General features: G+C 46.4%; 1 protein-coding gene across 22 annotated transcripts in view; it reads right to left on the minus strand.

Annotated features, from left to right (window-relative positions):
- Positions 1 to 3,013: 3,013 nt before the first annotated feature.
- The window catches only part of tcf7l2 (transcription factor 7 like 2), a 124,301-nt gene continuing 99,367 nt past the window's right edge, over positions 3,014 to 27,947 (minus strand). For 2 of the 22 annotated variants that reach the window (XM_064924111.1, XM_064924101.1), the window contains 9 exons: positions 26,281 to 26,383; positions 24,949 to 25,023; positions 19,228 to 19,365; positions 18,881 to 19,067; positions 18,256 to 18,364; positions 17,550 to 17,612; positions 16,735 to 16,785; positions 15,442 to 15,514; positions 3,014 to 4,009 (listed from right to left, as the gene is read on the minus strand). In XM_064924111.1, the coding sequence (XP_064780183.1) occupies positions 3,547 to 4,009; positions 15,442 to 15,514; positions 16,735 to 16,785; positions 17,550 to 17,612; positions 18,256 to 18,364; positions 18,881 to 19,067; positions 19,228 to 19,365; positions 24,949 to 25,023; positions 26,281 to 26,383 (1,262 nt within the window). In that variant the 3' untranslated portion in view covers positions 3,014 to 3,546. Of the gene's footprint in view, positions 4,010 to 14,172; positions 14,199 to 14,870; positions 14,945 to 15,441; positions 15,515 to 16,734; positions 16,786 to 17,549; positions 17,613 to 18,255; positions 18,365 to 18,880; positions 19,068 to 19,227; positions 19,366 to 24,948; positions 25,024 to 26,280; positions 26,384 to 27,947 lie in introns of those variants that run through there. The other 20 variants (XM_064924115.1, XM_064924110.1, XM_064924114.1 and 17 more) reach the window with 18 other exon arrangements.

Here is a 27,947-nt window from a genome sequence, read left to right on the forward strand (position 1 = left end):
GTAAAACTATGCTTGACAGTTTATGACAAATAGTTCAACAATTTTGCATGTAATGGCTTATGGAAGGAACTAATGCCTAGATGTTTTGAGGGGTAAGACTATTCAACAGAGAACCATCTACTATATTTTGATCAACATGACATGAGCAATTGATAATGTGGAAAAAAGCTGACACTTGTACATTATCAATTGCAATTTGTTCAAATGAATAAGAAATTGCTTTAATGATGTGCACAAGTGACTAGATGATTTGGAATTTGTACAAGTAGTATCAAGAAGTGCACTTTTGATCTAAGAAATGCATCAAAGCGACTGAGAAACACTGTAACCTCAGGTAAAAACTTTGAATTTGAGATTAGAGTATATCATGGTTAGAAGGTGGATTTGTTATTCTTTGTTGACCTTTACCACCAAACTCAGGTAAGCAAGAAAGATCAGTTCCTGATATGACTATTTACTTTGACTTTTGTATTTTTACAGTGGAAATTGTGGCCACCATGTCCTATATGAGGAAGACAAAGGACAAAACTGACAACACCTCTTTGTGACTACTCCTTATCCCCCACGAAGCAACTCTTCTTCTTGCCATCTTTATTGTAGCGAACTGATGAACTACAGATATAGGATCTTAATTTTATCACCCTGTTGCAGGATAACTGTCCTGCCATGCAGGACATTTTAAACTTTTATTGTATTTGAATTTTTAAAAAGGCTTCTGAAATTTGTAATTTCCACTTAGAAATTGCAGACTTGATTTTACTTTAAGAAAAATATATCAACTCCTACAAAGAAAAACATGACTTATAATCCACATAATTCACATTTCCTGTTGCTGCAGGATCATTTTCCTGCTGTAGCATACTGCCTCAAATTAAGATCCTACATCTGTACAGTATTACCCTCTGAATTCAAATGGATTTATTTAATTTAGCGTCTCTAGGTTGCCTTTAATGAAGCAATGCATACAAAGTCAATTATTTCCGATCACTATTTACAAAAATCTGCTATGTTTACACTGATCTTAAAGAGAGCCATGTCCCACATTGACTTGGGGCGGCAGGGTAGCCTAGTGGTTAGAGCGTTGGACTAGTAACCGAAAGGTTGAAAGTTCAAATCCCCAAGCTGTCGTTCTGCCCCTGAACAGGCAGTTAACCCACTGTTCCTAGGCTGTCATTGAAAATAAGAATATGTTCTTAACTGACTTGCCTAGTTAAATAAAGGTAAAAAAAAAAAGTGAAAACAGATGAGAGGGGTTGATTATGATGACATCGCTGGAACCCAACTCCTCTAAAGGTGGGTTTGGGTCAGTTTCACAAAGATTATTCAACACTATCACTATGTACATCATCCGCACTTATGATTGCCAACCTTCTTTAACTCAAATATATGATCCATTTACGTTGAACTCTACGTGCTTTTTGTTTGATAAAGAGAAATGCAAGTGTGCAAATCATTTTCGTGGTACTTCTTTCAAAATCAAATAGTATTTCCATGGAAGTAGCAAAGCTGATCGTTTTTCCCCCTGCCAAACACATAGCTACTGATGCATACCCTTAACTGTGGTTTCCCAGACACGGATTAAGCTTAGTCCTGGACTGAAAAGCTATTTCAATAGATTCTCCGTTGACTTTGAGGATACTTTTCAGTCCAGGACTAAGCTTAATCTGGTTCAGGGAAACCGGCTTTTGGAACCCTTCACACTAGTGAAATCTCTCATTGAGTTGCTGCACTCACATATTCGATCACAAAGGTTAAGACACAGATTGATCTGCACATACTAAGTCGCTTTTATTAATACAGAACTGCATGCTACAGAGACTGTACAGCATAAACATTGATTCATTACAAAAACGTGGTTTTGGAACCATTTAAAATAACAGAAGAAAAAAAAGAAGGGAAACAAAAGAGCATAAAATAGAACAGGAACATCACAGCCGTTAAGGAAACATTCAAAAACTTTTCATCATTAGCATCTTATTAAACCAGAGAAGAAATCGACAGGTTACAGTCGCGTCATGTCAACTACAATGGTACCGAGTGGATGATTCTCTTGTAGCTTTTTTTTTACAGCCTCTTGCAACATCAACATGCCTATTTTTTCTATCTACCTATGTGTAGTAGTGTACTTAAAAGTGGCAGTTTGTGTATTTTTTTGTAGTTATTTCATAGTTTTTTATGAACCTCCTAATAATATACATAATTTGGCCCATGTGGGTTTATACAGTATAATGTCTGTCTTTTATTCAGTTGAAATTTAAATTTGTATATTTGACAATTTGCTACCAAACACATTTGTTATAGCAACATTTATACTACATACATAGCAATCTATGTAACGTCACAGCAAAGTATGAAAAAAGAAAGAAAAAGGAAATAAACGAACACAACTGAAACCCCTACAGCGTGATTAGCAGGAGAGCAGGAGAGAAAATTATCACAAAATTTGGCACGGAAAATCTGTACACAAATCTACAGTCCGGTAGAGATGGGACTGTGCAATAAAAAAGAAGGGCTTTAGACACTTCCCCAAACTACTGAAGACACGGTACCCACTGTCCCTTGGTGTTTCAAGTTTCTTTTCTTCTTTTGTAAAATGGCTTATAGACGCATTTCTTGAAATGAAGTTGTGCATACCTCTGTTTGTGAAATCTACACAGTACATTGGGTGGAATCCAGGTTTTCAGTGAAGAAAAAAATGAAGTTTTTATATAGTTGCTTACGTTAAGAAAAAAATATTTGTACAATGTATTAAGAAAAAGAACAGATTTTAAAATGGACAACATACAAGATACAACAAGCAATCTCTAAAGCAATAAATACTACTGGTCCTAGCGTTGTGACATTTTGTATTGAATACCGCAGCCCCCCACCCACCCCAATAGACTTCCCCCCGTCTCCCTTCCAACCGCCCACCCACCCCACCTGACTCCACCCCCAAAGGTAAACCAAAAAAAAAAAAAGACAACGCAATGGAACGATGCACATTAACACAGTAACCCCCCCCAACCCACCCACCAAATAGTTCTGTACATTTAAAGAAGAACAAGTAACATCACAATTAAAGTTGTTCCTCAGTAAGAGAGGTGTCTCCACGATCCTCATACCCTCCAATGATTGGTTCGCAAGCTCGTATTTAATACAAATAATGAAGGAGAACCAACTCTTTCAAGAAAAGGGGTCATTGAATAGTCATGTAATCTACCATTTGTTTTATATCTGTCATTGAAACACGTTTAAGTGGAACTAAATAACAATTTTCTGTTTAACACTACAAAATAATGAGAAGAACAGAAGTTCAGAAGAATTTTGGCAGATTCACAAAGCCATACTCTACAGCTCATTGGATTATTATTTCATTATAATATTTATATTTTTTCAATAATGATGGGTCAAATATTGACCAGTGAACTTTGATAAAACAGTAACACATTTTCAAAGCCTTATGGCACAGAAACAGAAAAAAAGATTGAACGAAACAAAGAGAAAAGAATGAAGGGTGCAGAGCTAGAAAAAGGGGAAGGAAGGAAGGAGTGAATAAGGAGGGATCTACTCTATAGACTTGGTAACGAGCGACAGAGGCTGAGGGGCCGTGGAGTTGGGGTGTAGCGAGCGGGAATGACACAGCGATGCTGCCAAGGGCCTGGCCAGGGCGGCGCCCGAGGAGCCCGGCTGCCGCGAGGACGAGACGTCGCCGCGCGCTCCGTTGTGGGCTGCGCCAGGCGTTTTGCCCGCTGCAGCAGCAGAGTTTCCCAGCAGAACCAAAGATGGCGGAGGAGGATGCCCAGGCAGGAGGTGCCGGTGCGGGTAGTGGAGAGGCTGGTGGGCCGGTTTCATAGTCAGTGAGAGAGGTTGCATTTGTTCAGTCTGAGGTCTGGACTCTTTCGAGGAGGGGGAGGGGGCCACCGAAGAGGGGGAGGATGGGGGGGAGTCTAGTAAGCTGCCGTCCGAAGAGGGAGGACTGGCACAGCTACCTTCACCTTGGATGTAGCGAATGCACTTTTTTTTTCTCCTGGAGATGGGGGACAGAGAAAGACGGGTTTTGTTTAGCAGGACATCCCAGAACTGACAACAATCTGCTGGGCAATAGCCGAGCCTTAGCAGTCAACATAAATGCACCATCTTGTTTCACTGGCATTATGCATGCCGTCGATGTCTTAAAGATAACATCTAAAACCTATTTCTGGGCGTTACATTATTGTTGTTTTCTGGTGCATTTAAGTGGTTGCCAACACTACAGCCTGGCTGAGGATCAAGGCTACATGTGGCCTGCTCAGATTCCCAGGACATACACACAGTACACCAAACAGACAGACAGGATGATAAACAAGGAGAGGCAGCAGGAGGATGAAAATGATGGATGAGAAATGGATGAAGAATAAAGAAGAATGAAGAATGGTTTTATTGGCGAATCTCAAGACAACTCCCTTTATTGTTGCTATTTTCCCTCATCTTTTAAACGTTTCCTCACAGAGTTCTGATCTTTACTCAACCAAAGAGCTGGCCGTGGTGAAGAGCTACTGCCAGGATCAACCTGCTCTTCCGAGATACTAGTCCTCCCCCTCTCTCCCCTCCATCCTCTCTTCCCTTCACTATCCTAACTTCTCTCACTCCCCTCCCTCCTCTCTTCCCTTCACTATCCTAACTTCTCTCACTCCCCTCCCTCCTCTCTTCCCTTCACTATCCTAACTTCTCTCACTCCCCTCCCTCCTCTCTTCCCTTCACTATCCTAACTTCTCTCACTCCCCTCCCTCCTCTCTTCCCTTCACTATCCTAACTTCTCTCACTCCCCTCCCTCCTCTCTTCCCTTCACTATCCTAACTTCTCTCACTCCCCTCCCTCCTCTCTTCCCTTCACTATCCTAACTTCTCTCACTCCCCTCCCTCCTCTCTTCCCTTCACTATCCTGACTTCTCTCTCTCCCCTTCCTCCTCTCTTTCCTTCACTATCCTGACTTCTCTCTCTCTCCCCTCCACTATCCTGACTTCTCTCTCTCTCTCTCTCCTCCACTATCATGACTTCTCTCTCTTTCTCTCCACCACTATCCTAACTTCTCTCACTCCCCTCCATCCTCTCTTCCCTTCACTATCCTGACTTCTCTCTCTCCCCTTCCTCCTCTCTTTCCTCCACTATCCTAACTTCTCTCTCTCTCTCCTCCACTATCCTGACTTCTTTCTCTCCCCTCCATCCTCTCTTTCCTTCACTATCCTAACTTCTCTCTCTCCCCTCCATCCTCTCTTCCCTTCACTATCCTAACTTCTCTCTCTCCCCTCCCTCCTCTCTTTCCTTCACTATCCTAACTTCTCTCTCTCCCCTCCCTCCTCTCTTTCCTTCACTATCCTGACTTCTCTCTCTCCCCTCCCTCCTCTCTTTCCTTCACTATCCTGACTTCTCTCTCTCCCCTCCCTCCTCTCTTTCCTTCACTATCCTAACTTCTCTCACTCCCCTCCATCCTCTCTTCCCTTCACTATCCTAACTTCTCTCACTCCCCTCCATCCTCTCTTCCCTTCACTATCCTGACTTCTCTCTCTCCCCTTCCTCCTCTCTTCCCTTCACTATCCTAACTTCTCTCACTCCCCTCCATCCTCTCTTCCCTTCACTATCCTGACTTCTCTCACTCCCCTCCATCCTCTCTTCCCTTCACTATCCTAACTTCTCTCACTCCCCTCCATCCTCTCTTCCCTTCACTATCCTGACTTCTTTCTCTCCCCTCCATCCTCTCTTTCCTTCACTATCCTAACTTCTCTCACTCCCCTCCATCCTCTCTTCCCTTCACTATCCTGACTTCTCTCTCTCCCCTTCCTCCTCTCTTTCCTCCACTATCCTAACTTCTCTCTCTCTCTCCTCCACTATCCTGACTTCTCTCTCTCCCCTCCCTCCTCACTTCCCTCCACTATCCTGAATTTTCTCTCCCCTCCCTCCTCTCTTCCCTCCACTATCCTGACTTCTCTCTCTCTCCTCCCTCTCCTCCCTCTCCTCCACTATCCTGACTTCTCCCTCTCTCTCCTCTCTCTCCACCACTATTCTGACTTCTCTCTCTCTCTCTCTCTCCTCCACTATCCTGACTTCATTCTCTCTCCTCCACTATCCTGACTTCTCTCTCTCCTCCCTCTCCTCCAATATCCCGACTTCTCTCTCTCTCCTCCCTCTCCACCACTATCATGACTTCTCTCTCTTTCTCTCCACCACTATCCTGACTTCTCTCTCTCTCCTCCACTATCCTGACTTCTCTCTCCTTCTCTCCACCACTATCCTGACTTCTCTCTCTCTCTCCACCACTATCCCGACTTCTCTCTCTCTCCTTCCTCTCCGCCACTATCATGACTTCTCTCTCTTTCTCTCCACCACTATCCTGACTTCTCTCTCTCTCCTCCACTATCCTGACTTCTCTCTCTTTCTCTCCACCACTATCCTGACTTCTCTCTCTCTCTCCACCACTATCCTGACTTCTCTCTCTCTCTCTCTCCTCCACTATCATGACTTCTCTCTCTTTCTCTCCACCACTATCCTGACTTCCTCTTCATCCACTATCCTGACTTCTCTCTCCTTCTCTCCACCACTATCCTGACTTCTCTCTCTCTCTCCACCACTATCCCGACTTCTCTCTCTCTCCTCTCTCTCCTCCACTATCCTGACTTCTCTCTCTCCCCTCCCTCCTCACTTCCCTCCACTATCCTGAATTTTCTCTCCCCTCCCTCCTCTCTTCCCTCCACTATCCTGACTTCTCTCTCTCTCCTCCCTCTCCTCCACTATCCTGACTTCTCCCTCTCTCTCCTCTCTCTCCACCACTATCCTGACTTCTCTCTCTCTCCTCCACTATCCTGACTTCTCTCTCCTTCTCTCCACCACTATCCTGACTTCTCTCTCTCTCTCCACCACTATCCCGACCTCTCTCTCTCCTCCCTCTCCACCACTATCATTACTTCTCTCTCTTTCTCTCCACCACTATCCTGACTTCTCTCTCTCTCCTCCACTATCCTGACTTCTCTCTCCTTCTCTCCACCACTATCCTGACTTCTCTCTCTCTCTCCACCACTATCCCGACTTCTCTCTCTCTCCTTCCTCTCCGCCACTATCATGACTTCTCTCTCTTTCTCTCCACCACTATCCTGACTTCTCTCTCTCTCTCCACCACTATCCCGACTTCTCTCTCTCTCCTCCCTCTCCACCACTATCATGACTTCTCTCTCTTTCTCTCCACCACTATCCTGACTTCTCTCTCTCTCCTCCACTATCCTGACTTCTCTCTCCTTCTCTCCACCACTATCCTGACTTCTCTCTCTCTCTCCACCACTATCCCGACTTCTCTCTCTCTCCTTCCTCTCCGCCACTATCATGACTTCTCTCTCTCTCTCCACCACTATCCTGACTTCTCTCTCTCTCTCTCTCCTCCACTATCATGACTTCTCTCTCTTTCTCTCCACCACTATCCTGACTTCTCTCTCTCTCCTCCACTATCCTGACTTCTCTCTCCTTCTCTCCACCACTATCCTGACTTCTCTCTCTCTCTCCACCACTATCCCGACTTCTCTCTCTCTCCTCCCTCTCCACCACTATCATGACTTCTCTCTCTTTCTCTCCACCACTATCATGACTTCTCTCTCTTTCTCTCCACCACTATCCTGACTTCTCTCTCTCCTCCACTATCCTGACTTCTCTCTCCTTCTCTCCACCACTATCCTGACTTCTCTCTCTCCACCACTATCCCGACTTCTCTCTCTCTCCTTCCTCTCCGCCACTATCATGACTTCTCTCTCTTTCTCTCCACCACTATCCTGACTTCTCTCTCTTTCTCTCCACCACTATCCTGACTTCTCTCTCTCTCTCCACCACTATCCTGACTTCTCTCTCTCTCTCCCTCTCCTCCACTATCCTGACTTCTCTCTCTCTCCTCCCTCCTCACTTCCCTTCATTATCCTGACTTCTCTCTCTCTCCTCCCCCCTCACTTCCCTTCATTATCCTGCCTTCTCTCTCTCTCCTCCCCCCTCACTTCCCTTCATTATCCTGCCTTCTCTCTCTCTGCTCCCTCCTCACTTCCCTTCATTATCCTGCCTTCTCTCGCTCTCTCCTCCCCCCTCACTTCCCTTCATTTTCCTGACCTCTCTCTCTCCTCCCTCCTCACTTCCCTTCATTATCATGACCTCTCCCTCTCTCTTTCTTCCACTATCCTGAATTCCCTCTCTTCCCTCCACTATCCTTACTTCTCTCTCTGTCTCTCCTTTCCTTAGGGGGGAGAGTTCAGATGTTGTGGTAAGAGGTTAGGGGGATCCCCACTACGCTGCACCTGCCCCTAAGACGTGTATATGAGGGTCACGGTATAATGGTTGCATTCCTGCTCGGGTCAGGACTCTCCCCTGTCTGGCACGCCTGCAGCCAACCCATCTTGCTCTGTGGAACGGTCCACAATGCAACTGCACTGAGCTATCACTCAAGAGGGGGGGGGCTGTGCACGTGCTATGTTCATATGGGGTGCAGGGAGGCAAGGATGGACAGAGGGGGGAGCCTCTACCCACCTTGTATCACCCTGACATCAACAACAACAACTCCTTATCACAAGGTCTGTGCGTGCCTCGAGGGCAAATACACTGTGGTTCAGACTGTGTTACTAGCTCACAGGGACAATGAGCAAGAAGGAGAAAGAACAGAATTGGGAAGTGGGGAGGGAGGGAGGCGGGCAGAAGTGAGTGATAGAAACGCTGCTTTGGTTCAGCTCGCCTTCTCTGTTCTATCGTTCAATCAAGGGTAAGGCCTGTTTGTCAAGTCATACCCTGCCTGTACTCCTTCAGGTAAAAGGTTGACATAAATACTGTGAGAGAGAGAATGAGATGGGAAAAAAGAGGGGGGGATCGATCAGTAAGAGAGGAACTGATAAGAGAGGAATGAAGAGAAAGGGAGAGTGGGGAAGAAAAATATATATTTGGACAACCACACATACCTTACACTGATGGCATGCTGGACAAAAAGGCATGCACTTGTGAGATTTAAAAATTACACAAAGAGAACAAGCACACAACAAAAGAGAAAGAGTAAAACCACAGGGAAATGCCAACTGAAAAACAAGGGAAAGGGAGTTGAGATGTCTGCTTGGCTGTCAAAGACCCTGTATGAGTATTGTGTGGTACTATTATTACTGCCAGTACCAGTCTGTATCTCTTCCTCTGCCAGTACCAGCCTGTATCTCTTCCTCTGCCAGTACCAGCCTGTATCTCTTCCTCTGCCAGTACCAGCCTGTATCTCTTCCTCTGCCAGTACCAGCCTATATCTCTTCCTCTGCCAGTACCAGCCTGTATCTCTTCCTCTGCCAGTACCAGCCTGTATCTCTTCCTCTGCCAGTACCAGCCTATATCTCTTCCTCTGCCTGCCTGTATCTCTTCCTCTGCCAGTACCAGCCTGTATCTCTTCCTCTGCCAGTACCAGCCTGTATCTCTTCCTCTGCCAGTACCAGCCTGTATCTCTTCCTCTGCCAGTACCAGCCTATATCTCTTCCTCTGCAAGTCTGTATCTCTTCCTCTGCCAGTGCCAGCCTGTATCTCTTCCTCTGCCTGCCTGTATCTCTTCCTCTGCCAGTACCAGCCTGTATCTCTTCCTCTGCCTGCCTGTATCTCTTCCTCTGCCAGTACCAGCCTGTATCTCTTCCTCTGCCAGTAACAGCCTGTATCTCTTTCTCTGCCAGTACCAGCCTGTATCTCTTCCTCTGCCAGCCTGTATCTCTTCCTCTGCCAGCCTGTATCTCTTCCTCTGCCAGTACCAGCCTGTATCTCTTCCTCTGCCTGCCTGTATCTCTTCCTCTGCCAGTGCCAGCCTGTATCCCTTCCTCTGCCAGTGCCAGCCTGTATCCCTTCCTCTGCCAGTGCCAGCCTGTATCTCTTCCTCTGCCAGTGCCAGCCTGTATCTCTTCCTCTGCCAGTACCAGCCTGTATCTCTTCCTCTGCAAGTCTGTATCGCTTCCTCCGCCAGTGCCAGCCTGTATCTCTTCCTCTGCAAGTCTGTATCTCTTCCTCTGCCAGTACCAGCCTGTATCTCTTCCTCTGCCAGTACCAGCCTGTATCTCTTCCTCTGCAAGTCTGTATCTCTTCCTCTGCCAGTACCAGCCTGTATCTCTTCCTCTGCAAGTCTGTATCTCTTCCTCTGCCAGTACCAGCCTGTATCTCTTCCTCTGCCAGTACCAGCCTGTATCTCTTCCTCTGCAAGTCTGTATCTCTTCCTCTGCCAGTACCAGCCTGTATCTCTTCCTCTGCAAGTCTGTATCTCTTCCTCTGCCAGTACCAGCCTGTATCTCTTCCTCTGCCAGTACCAGCCTGTATCTCTTCCTCTGCAAGTCTGTATCTCTTCCTCTGCCAGTGCCAGCCTGTATCTCTTCCTCTGCCAGTGCCAGCCTGTATCTCTTCCTCTGCCAGTCTGTATCTCTTCCTCTGCCTGCCTGTATCTCTTCCTCTGCCTGCCTGTATATCTTCCTCTGCCAGTACCAGCCTGTATCTCTTCCTCTGCCAGTACCAGCCTGTATCTCTTCCTCTGCAAGTCTGTATCTCTTCCTCTGCCAGTACCAGCCTGTATCTCTTCCTCTGCAAGTCTGTATCTCTTCCTCTGCCAGTACCAGCCTGTATCTCTTCCTCTGCCAGTACCAGCCTGTATCTCTTCCTCTGCAAGTCTGTATCTCTTCCTCTGCCAGTGCCAGCCTGTATCTCTTCCTCTGCCAGTGCCAGCCTGTATCTCTTCCTCTGCCAGTCTGTATCTCTTCCTCTGCCTGCCTGTATCTCTTCCTCTGCCTGCCTGTATCTCTTCCTCTGCCAGTACCAGCCTGTATCTCTTCCTCTGTCAGTGCCAGCCTGTATCTCTTCCTCTGCCAGTGCCAGCCTGTATCTCTTCCTCTGCCAGTACCAGCCTGTATCTCTTCCTCTGCCAGTACCAGCCTGTATCTCTTCCTCTGCCAGTACCAGCCTGTATCTCTTCCTCTGTCAGTACCAGCCTGTATCTCTTCCTCTGCCAGTACCAGCCTGTATCTCTTCCTCTGTCAGTGCCAGCCTGTATCTCTTCCTCTGCCAGTACCAGTCTTTATCTCTTCCTCTGCCAGTACCAGCCTGTATCTCTTCCTCTGCCAGTGCCTGCCTGTATCTCTTCCTCTGTCAGTACCAGCCTGTATCTCTTCCTCTGCCAGTACCAGCCTGTATCTCTTCCTCTGCCAGTACCAGCCTGTATCTCTTCCTCTGCCAGTACCAGCCTGTATCTCTTCCTCTGTCAGTACCAGCCTGTATCTCTTCCTCTGCCAGTACCAGTCTTTATCTCTTCCTCTGCCAGTGCCAGCCTGTATCTCTTCCTCTGCCAGTGCCAGCCTGTATCTCTTCCTCTGCCAGTACCAGCCTGTATCTCTTCCTTTGCCAGTACAAGCCTGTATCTCTTCCTCTGTCAGTGCCAGCCTGTATCTCTTCCTCTGCCAGTACCAGCCTGTATCTCTTCCTCTGCCAGTACCAGTCTGTATCTCTTCCTCTGCCAGTGCCAGCCTGTATCTCTTCCTCTGCCAGTGCCAGTCTTTATCTCTTCCTCTGCCAGTGCCAGCTTGTATCTCTTCCTCTGCCAGTACCAGCCTGTATATCTTCCTCTGCCAGTGCCAGTCTTTATCTCTTCCTCTGCCAGTGCCAGCTTGTATCTCTTCCTCTGCCAGTACCAGCCTGTATCTCTTCCTCTGCCAGTGCCAGTCTTTATCTCTTCCTCTGCCAGTACCAGTCTTTATCTCTTCCTCTGCCAGTGCCAGCTTGTATCTCTTCCTCTGCCAGTACCAGCCTGTATCTCTTCCTCTGCCAGTGCCAGTCTTTATCTCTTCCTCTGCCAGTGCCAGCCTGTATCTCTTCCTCTGCCAGTACCAGTCTGTATATCTTCCTCTGCCAGTGCCAGCTTGTATCTCTTCCTCTGCCAGTACCAGCCTGTATCTCTTCCTCTGCCAGTGCCAGTCTTTATCTCTTCCTCTGCCAGTGCCAGCCTGTATCTCTTCCTCTGCCAGTACCAGTCTGTATATCTTCCTCTGCCAGTGCCAGCCTGTATCTCTTCCTCTGCCAGTGCCAGTCTGTATCTCTTCCTCTGCCAGTGCCAGCCTGTATCTCTTCCTCTGCCAGTGCCAGTCTGTATCTCTTCCTCTGCCAGTGCCAGTCTGTATCTCTTCCTCTGCCAGTGCCAGTCTTTATCTCTTTCTCTGCCAGTACCAGCCTGTATCTCTTCCTCTGCCAGTGCCAGTCTGTATCTCTTCCTCTGCCAGCCTGTATCTCTTCCTCTGCCAGTGCCAGTCTGTATCTCTTCCTCTGCCAGTGCCAGTCTGTATCTCTTCCTCTGCCAGTACCAGCCTGTATATCTTCCTCTGTCAGTGCCAGCCTGTATATCTTCCTCTGTCAGTGCCAGTCTGTATCTCTTCCTCTGCCAGTGCCAGTCTGTATCTCTTCCTCTGCCAGTGCCAGTCTGTATCTCTTCCTCTGCCAGTGCCAGTCTTTATCTCTTCCTCTGCCAGTGCCAGCCTGTATCTCTTCCTCTGCCAGTGCCAGTCTGTATCCCTTCCTCTGCCAGTGCCAGCCTGTATATCTTCCTCTGTCAGTGCCAGCCTGTATCTCTTCCTCTGCCAGTACCAGCCTGTATCTCTTCCTCTGCCAGTGCCAGCCTGTATCTCTTCCTCTGTCAGTGCCAGTCTTTATCTCTTCCTCTGCCAGTGCCAGCCTGTATCTCTTCCTCTGCCAGTGCCAGTCTTTATCTCTTCCTCTGCCAGTGCCAGCCTGTATCTCTTCCTCTGCCAGTGCCAGCCTGTATCTCTTCCTCTGTCAGTGCCAGTCTTTATCTCTTCCTCTGCCAGTGCCAGCCTGTATCTCTTCCTCTGTCAGTGCCAGCCTGTATCTCTTCCTCTGCCAGTGCCAGCCTGTATCTCTTCCTCTGCCAGTGCCAGCCTGTATCTCTTCCTCTGTCAGTGCCAGTCTGTATCTCTTCCTCTGTCAGTGCCAGCCTGTATCCCTTCCTCTGTCAGTGCCAGTCTTTATCTCTTCCTCTGTCAGTGCCAGTCTGTATCTCTTCCTCTGTCAGTGCCAGCCTGTATCTCTTCCTCTGTCAGTGCCAGCCTGTATCTCTTCCTCTGCCAGTGCCAGCCTGTATCTCTTCCTCTGCCAGTGCCAGCCTGTATCTCTTCCTCTGCCAGTGCCAGCCTGTATCTCTTCCTCTGCCAGTGCCAGCCTGTATCTCTTCCTCTGCCAGTGCCAGCCTGTATCTCTTCCTCTGCCAGTACCAGCCTGTATCTCTTCCTCTGCCAGTGCCAGCCTGTATCTCTTCCTCTGCCAGTGCCAGCCTGTATCTCTTCCTCTGCCAGTACCAGCCTGTATCTCTTCCTCTGCCAGTGCCAGCCTGTATCTCTTCCTCTGCCAGTGCCAGCCTGTATCTCTTCCTCTGCCAGTGCCAGTCTGTATCCCTTCCTCTGCCAGTGCTGAAGTGCTAACTGGCTGTCAAATCGCTACAAATGAGCTAATATAATTTTTTTTAACAGACATATCGATTGATAGTATGTGCCTGTGTAACATATTGATTTCCCGTCTCTAGGGGAATTACGGCAGATGCATCTTTCAGGAAATGGAGCCCGGTGGGGTCTGTTAACCTCTTGGCTCCTTAAACGAAGCAGGATTTATCCCTGGCTATTTCCAAGCCTGGCCCTCTGACACCCCGCTGCTGCCCTACTCATCATCTACCCGAGTATATCATCATCTACCCAAGTATATCAATGTGATCAACTATTGACGTCTTATTTTCAATCTGGAACAGCACTACAGTAGAAGCTGAGTGTGGAGCCTTGCTAATTGAGTTCAGCAGGCCTTGTGGATGACTTGAATTGGATGTTGACTTCAACTGGACACCATATGAAATCAACCTTTAGAATTGGACATGAAAAGTGACTTGGCACGATAACTCAATATCTTATGAGCTGTTTTCTTTGAGGCAATGACCAAATGCCAGATAGACTTTCTGGTGTAATAACTACAGATCAATGTTGAAAATCAAAAAAGGAGAAAAATGAAATGTTTTGATAGGTCGCATGCCCTGGGTTGACCATGGTGATGCAGAGTATCAAACGGAGTGTCACAATGGTCAGGGTAGAGGTGGGGACACAGTGCAAGCCAGACGCGGAGAAGGATATTACTTAACAGAAACAGATACCTACCATGAAAACATTCCCAATTCAAAGACTGCTTGTGTCAGAACAGAAAGACAACAGGTAGGGACTAATTAAGGGTTATTGGAGAGGAGTTTGGAGGAAGAAGAAGAGGAGGAGGAGGAGGAGGAGGAGGAAGAGGGCATAGAAGAAAGTCACTCTGGTGCCCTCTGAGAAGCAGGGTAAACCTTAGCACGACAAGGTTATCAAGAAGGCCAATTCAGACAGACACTTAAAACAGTTTGGATGTCAGGCACTTACATCCAGCCTGGATAGAAAATGGATTTCAACCTTTCAACTTGCCAGAAGAATAGTATCATAAACCAATCATGTGTTCCTTTTTAAAATTACATTACAACAAAAAGGCCCAAGGTTCTCCTAAATGTGATTGTGTTCAATGTTGCAACAAGGACCTTCCCTTACAATGTTATAATTGCTGAGGTAGAGTACAAATGATGAGAGTAAATCCATTTTCTACGACTGGGCTTCTAGTTCTCAAAGGAAAATTAGTGAAATGACCTGCTAGGAGAAGTTTTATCGCAGAAACTCCCCCAATCAGGAAAAGGAACAGATAGAATGTTGGCGTCATCAATTAACACATTGAAGGAAAGAAAACACACATCTGTTTTCGACGTGTTGAGAAGGTTGTAAGAGAAGGAAGTGATTGTCATTACGGTCGTCCTCCCGTAGATACTACAGGGGTATACCTGCATGGTTTGCACCATAAACTCAGCTGGTCAAGCCCGAACAAGGCACGACACTTCTTTGGGGCATTTGCATCTGTTAGCCAAAGAGGTAGACACACAAACGATACAAAAACACAGAAAATGGACACGTCATTGGACAGACAACATATAGCCAAGGCTTAGGTTTGGGCTGCCAACACTGGGACCTCCTCCACACAGTCCAGGCCATCGCGTCTCCAACCCCTCTCAGACCCAGGCTGATGAGGCCTGCCCCTCATTATGAGAATATGCCCTATAGGACCCACCCAACCCCACATCTATATGCTGCAATCTAGACTTGGGTACAGACAAACACCACTCACACCAACACACACACACACACGGACATTAACGCATACCCTGTTAGCCCTGTTCCCAACACAACTAGAGGCAGGCCAGACTAGCAGGGCTGGGTTGGAGGAAGAGTCGGGAGGTGGCGACAGCCTGGCGAAGGAAGGAGAGTGGGAGGCGGGGAGGGAAGGAGGAAGTCCCAGCTCAGCAAGCAGCCGTCACCTGGCCCCCGGCGTTCACGCCGGCACACACCATACACACCTGCACGGGCCACACCAGTTATTCTGCTGATCGAGCCCAAAGCGCGCTCGACACTTCTTAGGAGCGCTCAGGTCTGATGCCACAACAGGGAGGGAAGCCAGCAGACAGGAGGAAGAATAACCAAAAAGGGAGGGAAGAGAAAGAGGAGAGAAATAAAGGAGAAAAAAAAACGGAAACCAGTGAGTCTGTGAGCTTCGTAATCGTGGCAGATCTAGCTAATTTCCCCTCTAATTAACAAAGATGCAGTATGTCTTTACAGAAAGGACTGTCAGAAGACACCGTTAGTCTTTCAGACGTTAGTAATCAAACCGCAAGCAAAAAGCAAACAAGTGCATAAATGTGCAAAGATTAAGTGGAACAAAAAGATAGTCATTTCCCCTTTAATAGAAGGTTAAAGCCAAATATTAGAGCATACGTATTTGTTAAAGGAGCAGAATATGATGGGGGAAATAATGCAGACTTGATTACATTTCTGCCAAGTGCCATTCATAGTTCTACTTTTTATCGCCATATTTGAGAAGGAGAGGCTAGAGGTGGTAGGTAGGAAGAGGCGGAAGTATCTGACTGTTACACTAAGTGGAGGTTTGGGTTAGTCTCAGCCAGGGAAAGCATTAAAGGGTTCAACCTTACTGAACGCAGCAAGGGCACTACTACTGTGCTTAGACCTGAATTCAAACACCTGGCACACGGTTTTCTACCATAGTGGCTTAATAATCCAAATGTAGAGCAAAGTGACAGCTGGGCCAAAGGAGGAATCCTATGGTGAGTGAATCCAGGCCTTAGTTTGAGCAGAGACCGCGTAAAAGGGGAATAGGCCCAACTCATTCTGGCCCAGGGAAAGGCACAAGCACAGCTACAGAAGCAAATAGATTAAGGAGGTTTACCCTGACTGACGTAAAATCTCTGGGTCATACTCAACATTAAGATTACGTTAACTTAACAGCCACCACTAGAAACATATACAACATATGGATTTGGCCAAATGGGGAAGATTGTTCTAGAACAAATGGCTTAAAAACAGAAGCGTCATTAAATAAATATGTAAGTATATAAAATAAAACGTACTTTTGCTAGTGTAAATAAAAATGGTCAAATAGATAAACATAAGAAACATTTTAAGAAAGAAAGAAGCAAAGAAAGCATATAACATCCTTCAAAGTATTGCATTTAGCTTAAAGTAAAATGTATTTGAAATCAGATATATTTCACATGCAGAGATAAATACATAATAAACTGAAAAGAGAGGAGAAAAAAAACAAATGAGTAATTTGAGACTCAAAATGACATTAGCACCTGTAATCGGAGGGAGTGAAAGGCAAGGGTTTGGAAAATATTCTCTGTGTTCTGAAAAAAAGAACAGATGGAGAGGCCTTCAAGAGGGGATCATCACGTAAACGAGAGTAAAATACAGTTTCACATGCCGCAGTTCTCCTTCTCAACCCACAGTATGGAATATCACAAGAATGTGAATATTAAGAATATAAAATGAAGAAGTAATAGAATTAGTAAACCTCCTTAATTTTAAGAAGTGGGTGATTATTTCCCCCTTTATCGGGGTGATTAAAAAGCATGCATGAAAACAAGCAGGGGCGGCCCAGGTTACAGACACACAAGCGCAGTCTATCTGCAGGGCACAGGCATTATAACACGCAGACACACAAGCGCAGTCTATCTGCAGGGCACAGGCATTATAACACCAGACACACAACACTGGCAAAGCTCATGTTAATAACTATCGTAACGCTTCAATTTTACATTCTCAAAACACACATATCAATGTTTCATAAATGCTGGGGGGCAAAGTGTGTGGGTGTGTGTGTGTGTGTGGGGGGGGGGGGTCATGCATATTCAACGTTATTAGCTGGGGAAGGCTATGGGAGGAGGTGGGGAATGGAAGGATGGGGTAACAAGCAAGTCTACCATTTAAATATTGCATTACGTGTAGCATAACTATGTAGTAGGAAAAGAAACGAGCACGTCAACACAGAAATAAAATAAAAAGCAGTAGAGGAGGGAAAAAAGGGCTAGACTATTATCTTGCAAGATGTCACACAGTCCTGAACACATGAAGGGTCTCCTAACAGGAGAGAGACCTGCCGCTCACTTACCATTGCCCTCTCCTGGCTGCTTATCCCGTTTCCTCTTCTTCTTCTTGCCCTGTTGGTTAGCCGCCAAAACAAGAGAAATAGACAGGAACCTTAGTTATTATATTGCAGAGGACCTGACACGTGAAATGAAAAATGGGCCCATCTTTCTGTTTGTTTATTCATTCATTCTCTAAACTCTTTCTCTGCCCGCCAGTTTTAACTGCCCCTGCAAGACATTGCAGAATTTCCCCTCTTCTCCCTTTCTGTATTTTTCTCTCTCTCTTGCTCTTCTGTTGTAATCTTTTGACTTGTTTTCCTCTCATTTAGTGACCATCGTAGAGGCTTTGTTGGTTTCTAGCGAGGGAGTCAGATTTGCAGAATGCTTTGTGAAGGCTGAGAGGAGTCAAAGTTCCACTGGCCAACCTGACCTTTGGAAGGGTGTACGATGACCCCTGAACTGCTGGACGCACAGCAAACGCTGGGAGAGAAACGTCCTATCAGTATCAGAATTCCGGGGACTTTAGACCCTGTTCTATATAGCCCGGCAAATCTACTGTAAAGTATATTGTAGATTCCATTGGCTGAGGTGTCTAGGGAAGCAGTCAACAGGCATTGCTAGCGAGGTGAGCTCTCAGCTCAGATGGAACAGTAAGAGCACTCATCCCAGACACACGTCCTTGTGGAGAGGAGAAGTACAGGAGGTACGTGTTGAAAACTTAAAAACTTACATAGTTATCTCGTGCAGACCAGCCGGGGTAGAGCTGCATGTGAAGCTGTCGCTCTTTCCTGGCCAGCTCGTAGTATTTCGCCTGCTCCTCTCGCGTTAGGGCGTGCCACTACAGACAAACACGTGGAAAGAGAGAGGGACGGGATGACAGGGGGAAGGACATAATAGAAAGAGAAGAGTGCAAAAAGTGTCAACAGTAGAAGAAGACAATGAGAAGTAGAGACAAACTAAGACATGTTGCCTTTGTCTACCAGACCCAGTAGCAGGCCTATATTCAACTAAACCATACAGGGTGTGGGGTGGATATTTTCATTTGACATTTGATTCATTTAGCAGAAACTCTTATCCAGAGCAAGTATGGTTAAGGGCCTTGCTCAAGAGCACGACAGATTTGTCACTTAGTCAGCTCAGCGATTCGAACCAGCGACCTTTTGGCCCAACGCTCTTAACCGCTGGGCTACCTGCCCTATGCATAGTCCCTTGTACAGGGAGTTACCAAGCTGTATGTGTAAAATGGGCGAGTCTGTGTCTATGGCGGTGCCATCTCTCTCTCTCTCTCTCTCTCTCTCTCTCTCTCTCTCTCTCTCTCTCTCTCTCTCTCTCTCTCTCTCTCTCTCTCTCTCACCCTTCGTCCCAGGATCTGGTTGATGGCGGCGCTCTCTTTCAGCGTGCACTCGGCCACCACCTTGGCCCTCATCTCCTTCATGTAGAGCATAAAGGCGTTCAGCGGCTTCTTGATGTGGGGCTGCTTCTTCTTCTCGTCCTCCTTTTTCGAGTCCTGGTGTTTCCTGTGGAGTGTGTACAGTATAGTACTGTATGGTTGGCAAATACCCAGAATTGGTATTAAACAGCTTATTGTAATGGTACAACAACACCAGTGCCAAGTTTTCCTCTACTGCCGTTTAGTTTACAATGGTAAAAAATAAGCAGAGGTGAGTGTGTGTGTGTGTGTGTACAGATGTGTGTACTCACGAGCTGTTGAGTCCGATGTCGCTGTGGGAGGACTCTTGCTTGACGTTGGGCGTGACGATGGCGGGGTGGGGGATGCCGGTCTGGTGCAAACTGTGATGAGGAGGGACCATGTGGTGAGGGAACCTGGAGGACAGAAAACTGTGTAAATCGTCAGAGTGGACACGTGTGAAATGGAAGATGGACACATGTAGACACAAACAGAGACAGAGTATGCTCACTCGAGCATTCATACAGACGTGCACATGTTGCCGGGCTGTATAGGGCCGAATCCTAACTTGAGGTTCGGGCGAGAAAGTTGGATTTTTGTGCAAATCTGTCATTGAGATTCAATGCATGACTTACACAAAAGCTTGAATTTCGCGTATATCAAGAAAGGATTCGGTCCATGAGTATCACAGAATTTGTATCTCACGATTACATGGAAACAGTTACCCAGTACCCACACTACACATCACGAGTCATATTTCATAGTATTAATTTTAAAAATGAGAGCTGTTTTGTTTTGAAGTGGGAAGAGTTTCAAATGGAAGGACAGGACAGTCATTTTCTGCCAAAATGGCCCATACAGACACTTCAACTCTAATAGGCTTTAACAAGTCCTCACATGCTTCTATAGCTGAGCCAAAATAGTGTCTTCCTCCAATGGCAAGTCAGTGTTTAGTGCTGCCACCCTTCTCCGGACTGTGGATGACAAATACAAGTTCCAGGATGTCTTGGCCCCTTTACAATGTGGCAAACTACAGGTATGTGGGGTCTTATGCCAATCTGTGGTGTAAGCTGATGTCAAAACTGAGATCATGTTTAAACATCTTCAGCTCAATGGCCTTAGCTTTAACCATGGGCAAGGCACCTTTTTCTGTGTTAGGCCTATTCCATTGGGCCTCGTGCTAGATTCCACTGGGCCTCATGCTAGATTCCATTGGGCATCATGCTAGATTCCACTGGGCCTCATTCCAGATTCCATTGGGCCTCATGCTAGATTCCACTTGGCCTCATTCTATATTCCATTGAGCCTTATTGCTAGACTCTACTGGGCCTCATTCTATATTCCATTGGGCCTCATTGCTAGATTCTACTGGGCCTCATTCTATATTCCATTGGGCCTCATTGCTATATTCCACTGGGCCTCCTTCTAGATTCCATTGGGCCTCATTGCTATATTCCACTGGGCCTCATTATAGATTCCATTTGTCAAATCAAATCAATTTTATTTGTCACATACACATGGTTAGCAGATGTTAATGCGAGTGTAGCGAAATGCTTGTGCTTCTAGTTCCGACAATGCAGTAATAACCAACGAGTAATCTAGCTAACAATTCCAAAACTACTACCTTATACACATAAGTGTAAAGGGATAAAGATGTACATAAAGATATATGAATGAGTGATGGTACAGAGCGGCATAGGCAAGATGCAGTAGATGGTATCGAGTACAGTATATACATATGAGATGAGTATGTAAACAAAGTGGCATAGTTTAAAGTGGCTAGTGATACATGTATTACATAAAGATGCAGCAGATGATATAGAGTACAGTATATACGTCTACATATGAGATAAATAATGTAGGGTATGTAAACATTATATTAAGTAGCATTGTTTAAAGTGGCTAGTGATATATTTTACATCAATTCCCATTTTTAAAGTGGCTGGAGTTGAGTCAGTGTGTTGGCAGCAGCCACTCAATGTTAGTGGTGGCTGTTTAACAGTCTGATGGCCTTGAGGTCCTCATGCTAGATTCCACTGGGCCTAATTCTAGATTCCACTGGGCCTCATTCTAGATTCCACTGGGCCTCATTCTAGATTCCACTGGGCCTCATTCTAGATTCCACTGGGCCTCATTCTAGATTCCACTGGGCCTCATCCTCGATTCCATTGGGCCTCATGCTAGATCTGGATTACTAATGGTGTTATTCTTTGTCCCCCAACTCGACATCTTCGTAACACCAGTATCATTAGCTACACTGATTGAGGGCAATAACCCGCATATATGGATTCACTTCACAGAGCAATGAGCAACACAATTGTGTGTGTGATGAGTGAGTGAGAGTAATTATGTCTATGTAAGATTATTTGAATGTGAGTGTAGAGTATATATATGCCCCAGCTACGCATGACTGTACGTACACAAATCGTAGAAAAGGAGTGGAGGATGAAGGAGGGGGAAAAGGGAGGAATAATTTATTATTTTTCTTCTTTAACAGCTCATTATCTGGATGTGTCTGGCTGCATGGCTTGGAGCCGGAATATAATGATGAGCATCAGGTCGCCAGGAACAACTAGTTTCTGTTGCAGGCGATCTCTGGGGAGTGTGTTTTCTCTCTCCCTCCCGCTGCTGCTCTTCTCTCTCTCTCTCGCTCTCTCTCTTGCTCCTGCTGCTCTTCTCTCCTCCCTTCTCCTCTCTTCATCATTGACACGTTTGTGTTTGTGCCATGTCATCTGCTGAGGGGACAGTGGCTGCAGATCAACCATCATTAGGCCGCTGCATTTCCCCTACTCTCTCTCTTTTTCCTTCCTTCTCCCTTTCTTTGTGCATTTAAAAAATATATATATGTTCTTCCTTCTCTACTTTCCTCCTTCTTCCTGTCCCCTCACCCCCTCCCAACTTCCCTCCCTCCCTCCAGCTGCCACCGCGCGGCCCAGGTTATGGTTTAAACATGACGGCCATCCCTTTGATGTGCGGGGGCATCATCCAGCCTCATCAGCACAGAACAGCGCCGTGGCCCAATTTGGCCAACAGAGGGGGAGAGAGATAGAGAGAGGGAGCCCCCAACCCCCAGGCTCCTACGTCTCAATCCGAAAGACAGGGATGGGAGTGGGTCATTGGCTGTAACGGAGGCCCAGTGTCAGCCAGGGCCATTTAATTGCCAATGCGAGGCGGTATCCCCGTGCCTGGTTAATGTATAATGACTCGCCCCGGCGCACCTTCCCTTCCGCAGAAAAAAACAAGTCTGAGAGGTAGCGAGTGAGGAAGGGAGAGAAAGAGAGAGGGGTGAGGGAGGAACATATCAAAGGGCAGGGGGCGAGAGGCCTACACTTCCTCCCATGTGTCACACACAGGCCTGCCAGATATGAAGGACCTGTATGGCTCCAACCCCATTATTCAAATCATGTATTTTCCTTTGCTCCATCCACTGACTCTGCTCTCTCCTGCTCGCCTTTTTCCCTCCAGAGAATGTATTTTTTAACAGGTCCTGGGTGTAAGGTGCTCATTGAGGGGGTGCAATGTACGAAAGTGAGACTCACCCTCTGCATCCTAATCGGCCGGTATGTGGCACTAGGGGATTGTTCTCTTGTTAAGATCTGGCTACCCAGTGAAATACAGGACCAGGACATCTCAATCACTCAGGCCTCATGTAATTGTTAAATATTACTGCACTGGGCATCCCTAGTGGCGCAGTGGTCTAAGACACTGCATCACAGTGCTAGCTGTGTCACTAGAGGTCCTGGTTCGAGTCCAGGCTCTGTCGCAGCAAGCCGTGACCAGGAGTCCCATAGGGCGGCGCACAATTGGCCCAGCGTCGTCCGGGTTAGGGGAGAGCTTGGCCGGCAGGGATGTCCTTGTCCCAAAGCGCACTAGCGACTCCTGTGGCGGGCTGGGCGCAGTGCAGGCTGACACAGTCTCCTGGTGTTTCCTCCAACACATTGGTGCGGATGGCTTCCGGGTTAAGTGGGCATTGTGTCAAAGAAGCAGTGCCGCTTGGTTGGGTTGTGTTTCAGAGGACGCACGGCTCTTGACTTTCGCCTCTCCCGAGTCCATACGGGAGTTGCAGCGATGAGACAAGACTTTAACTACCAAATAAATAGATACCATGAAATTGGGGAGAAAAAGGGGTAAAAATACACTGTTGGAGCTATGAACACAAGCATTTCGCTACACCTGCAATAACATCTGATATATATGTGTATGTGACCAATAAAATATGATTTGATTATTAGACATGGACTGGACTTCATGACTACTGGATGTCTTGAGGCATATTTAAGCAAGAAAGCCCTTTTAAAGCCAAGACACAATTCTCTAATTCTGTTTACATTTTTTTGCTTCCGAAACCCTGTCATATACACAATTATCCAAACCTTTCAACTCTGCACCATTTATCTACGCCTTTGACAACACAAATGGCCATATTTTTTTGTCAAATCTCCCACTGCAGTTTTAACAAGGACGTGCTAAATCCCCTTTCTCCAGAGACGGAGACCTCCACCTATTCAGCTATGCTAATTCAATTAGGTCTCATCAGAATGCATTAGCTCTCCCCAGCCCCACAGCCAATCCCCCGAGCTCCCATCCAGCAGATTCAATTAGCCTCGCTGGAAATAAGATGATCACAATGTAAAGGCCGTCATTAGAGCTGAATTAGCTGTCACTTAAAGCACAGGTCCACTAGACGTTGCCAGACCTCGGTTAGTCTGGCTGCCCGGCTCTACCAGAAACCAGACACACCGTGACTGCACCGGACAGCAGGGCAACAAGGGCTGGGCTGGGGAGAGGGGGGGCGTCTGCTTTAAGGGAGTCGCTGGGAGTGGAAGAGGGATCCAATAGATGGGTAGCGATTATAAATGAGAGCCTTTATAATAACCCTGCTACAACCAGCTTGTGTTACAGTGAACAGTTACTAAAGCCATGAGCTTGTCTGGATCAAGGTGATGATGGAAACTATCAACCTAAATGCGTAAGTGTTGTATATTAATGAGGAATAGATGTGAAGATATACATGTTCAATGTAAGGCTAACCAAGAAAGAGGACAAACTATTGGCTAACATATCCTCTTTTTTTAACAGTGTGAATGTGCTATTCTGCTTTTAATTAAAAGCAGCGTTCAAGATGCGTGTGAGCGAGTGCACATGAAACGTGTTCAATGTCAAAACACTAGGTAGTATTTCACAACATTAACCTTGCTATACCCCATTCGAGGCCTCCCTCTCTCTCCTTTCCTCCCTCGCTCACACTTATCCATCTATGTCACGGAGGTTTGGACAGTCGACCCTCAGGAGCTGCTTTTCCAATCAGCCTGTAATAAAGTTGAAGTTTGGCCTGGTTCCTAGTTCCAAACTCTCTAGCTGCCTGCACTGAAACGCCTGTGAATGCTGCTCTGGGCTTGGGGAGAGGGACATGGTGAAAGAGCAGCCACACAAATCACGGGGTACTTGTCATCCACAGTTAACTCTTCCCACATTCCATACAATACAGAGTATTGGGAGAATCAAGCCCAGTTAAAAACACATAACGCAGCAACAACAATGCAGAGTAGTATAGCACAGTCCCCGGGGGAACCAGCCCAGTTAAAAAAGAACACAACAACAAACATTTGTGCCCCCCCCCCTCCCGGTGCACTTGTGTCCAGAGCCCTCCCCTTGAGCTGGACCCTAATGGGCCCAACAAAGAACTAACCAAGGGTCAAGCCCCAGCATGCATCATTCTCTCCTGTTAAGTGTATAGACGTTTACATATCAACGTGTCTGGTTGTTTAAAAACTAGCAGCAAGGACCCGTCCATTACAGATGTGCCTGACATGCAGCTCGGGTAAATGTTCTTCGGGGCCTCATTAGCACGAAAGTGATACATATAATTAATATTTCAACACATTAGTGGGGGACACTGGAGGATTGCCCTTTTGAGCGTGGAGACGGGAGTGTGCACTCTCTGCGTCACAGTCTCCTCCTGTGTGTGTGTGTGTGTGTGTGTGTGTGTGTTTATCTCCCAAGGCTCAACTCACCTTTGCATGGATGCATTGACAGTGAGCGCAGTCGGGTAGGGGTGCCTAAAACCCTGGTAAACAGGTTGACCTTGCCTAGGAGAAGGACAAAGAAGAGAGGGAGGTAAAGAAACATGGTTGATGGAAGTAGAGGAGGTAAAGCCCTCTCCGTCTCCCTGATCGCAGGCCTCTTTATTCTCATTTGATCAGGACTAAAATCTAGGGGATTGCAGAGTGCGGATCAAAGGAGAGGCAAACTCCAAACAATTTGAATGCCACAAATCTGATACGAATGGCTAATTAAATTTCATAACCCTTCGCTCGGTGTCGACGGAGAGGGGGCCCCTTCTTCCCCGAGCTGAAACTAGGTGTTTTGTTGTGATAATTGAAGACGAAGCGCAACTCTTTAATGGAGCCATCACGCTAATTGAGGTCTACACATCTAAAGACAAACAATAATTAATGTAAATTTATACCAAAATAAAGTGCAGCAAATGAAAGGGTGCCGCGGCTGCGCTCGGGACCTCTCCCGGTATTTAGATCGCGGTGAGAAAACATTAAATTAACAGAGCTTAATTTGTAGCCTTTTGTCATATTAACAAGTGTTGACAAGAGTCACCCAGGGATAGCCCCCATGTGGAATTGTGGGTAAAATACGGGCAGTCACGGTTCATTGCTCTAATTGGACAATACAGAGACATGCAAAATAGCATTCGACACAAAGTTGGGATTGGAGGGGGGTTTAGGAAACCACAGTTTGCTTCTGTGGCCCATGAGTCAGTCCATTGCTTGAATGTATAAACTGGAGACAGCAGTAGAGGGATATTTAGCCATTCTCTCTGCAATGTGCTCAGCTAGGAGTCAAATCAGTGCCTGATCAAAATTGAGAGGACCCCGTTTGAGATAAGTGGATACAGATCTTTCACAAAGCACTCTGCTTATGATGTTACCAGTCTGGAAAATACTGAAACCAAGCTATATTAGCATACACAACAAACCAGAAGACGTGGCCTCTGACCGAGAACTATTTTACGTCATATCTTCTACATTTGAGATGCTGATTTTACAACGTAATGTACTACAGAACTCAATGCTCTTAATCTACATCTAGACATAGTTACAAACAACACCAGCGCATGCTTGGAGTAGTACAACATGCTTAATGACAGGTGTTTGGTATTTTATTAGGATCCCCATTAGCTGTGGCAAAAGCAGCAGCTACTCTTCCTGGGGTCCACACAAAACAGGAAACATGACGTAATACAGAACATCAATAGACAAGAACAGAACAAGGACAGAACTACATACAATTAAGGGACGGGTCATTAAGGAGAGTAATAAGAGGTTGCTTACTGTGGTACTAACCACCCTAGCGGGTGGGGGATCTGGCCTACAGCACCGGGTGAGAGAGGGTAATAGGGAGATATGTCTGGGTGTTGTGGAGGCCTTGGAATTCCTGGAGAGAAAGAGAGAGAAAGGGTAGAGGGGCAAACAGTTATCAAATTGTTCCCAACATCGCAGCCCCCCCCCCCCTCCAGTGTTAAATTACTCCTTTGTGAGTTTCACAATTGAACAAAGTCAACATCACTGGAAGCTGGGTGGGTAGGGAGGAGGAGGTGCGGTTGCGCCCGCATGTTCGCGGTGCTAAATCACACGTCCTGATCAAAGCTGTTCCGAGTCAGGCGGTACGGTGGCATAACATGTTGAGAGAGACCGAGAAAAGCAAAAGAACGAAAAAAACAATAATAGCAATTTTCTATCATCCACTCAACTGAAATATTTTTAAAATATAATTGGGGGGTTTAAGGAGAAGTAACATGCACTACCCCAACATGATCCTGTCACATTAGTCTCCTATTGAATGAGAGGATTAACAACGTGTGATAATTGAGGTTTAGAAGCTAACATAACAAACGATGTGTACAGTCTCATACAGATGAAATTGACATCTGTTCCTTTAGAGGGTAGGTAGAGGTAGAGCTTAACTGTAAAATAAACCGGGTCTGACCCAGCAAGTTATCTGACTGCCGTAAGCATGAATGAAGTGATGTTACAACTGTCTCTTCGTGTTATTCATGACCAGCTTGTTTCATAGCTTGTCGGCTTACCCAATGTACTGTGTTACATGTTGTATTAGCCTAGCTGTCTTCAACTGACACCGGCTCTTATGACTGTCTACGACACCTGTTATGACATGCCTATGCCATTATGAAGTAGGTCTTATAAACAGGGGCCCTTGGTCTCCTGCTTCTCTTTAGCACAAGTGTTTATGTTCCACTATTCATCTTCATGTTTAACAAAGGCGAACAGTGACAGACGTCCGACATAAGGACAGCTCGCACAGAGGGCGAAACGATCACATGTTTGCCAATGTCGCTTTCACTTCCTGTGGCAGCTGACAGGCAAAGGAAACACGCACACAAGCCACCCAAAACATTAGGTCTCCAAAAGTCTGGCGAGAAAAGAACTCGCTCAAGACCAGAAAAAAAGGAGAAATAGAGAAAGCAAAGAAATGATGGCTTTTCCATTTTTTCCGGTGTTGAGAGCTAAAGGAACAACAACAACAGCGACAAGGAAGTGTTTGAATTCCCCTGGCAGACAGCATAGCAGAGGAACTTTTATTGTCTCCAGTGCATTCTTCCACAGTGGGCCTGCCTTGCCTGCATGTCGGTGCAGCAGTTTTTGGGTGGTGCCGATATGGCCACAGTGGACCCAGATAAAGAGTTCTGCAGAAACCTGGCCGCACGATTCCATCCACAGCCTGTATGTTGCCGTGGTGTGTCACACCCAAAGCAACAAGGCGGAGCCGGATATGTGGAAAGCAGACGTTGTTCAGTGACAGGTACCTAAAGAAGACTTTGTGCATCCAGAAAGTAGAAAAACCCTCACAGGTCTCAAAAAAAGGATGGCGAACTAATTGTGAACAATTAGGATTCGAGTAAAAAAAAAAAAAATGTAATCACAAGTTATAGATCGTTAATTCCGCATTTGATGCTGAGAAGGGTTCCAAACATGCTGCT

The sequence above is a fragment of the Oncorhynchus masou genome, chromosome 18 (genome assembly GCF_036934945.1).
Source record: "Oncorhynchus masou masou isolate Uvic2021 chromosome 18, UVic_Omas_1.1, whole genome shotgun sequence".
NCBI lineage: Eukaryota > Metazoa > Chordata > Actinopteri > Salmoniformes > Salmonidae > Oncorhynchus > Oncorhynchus masou.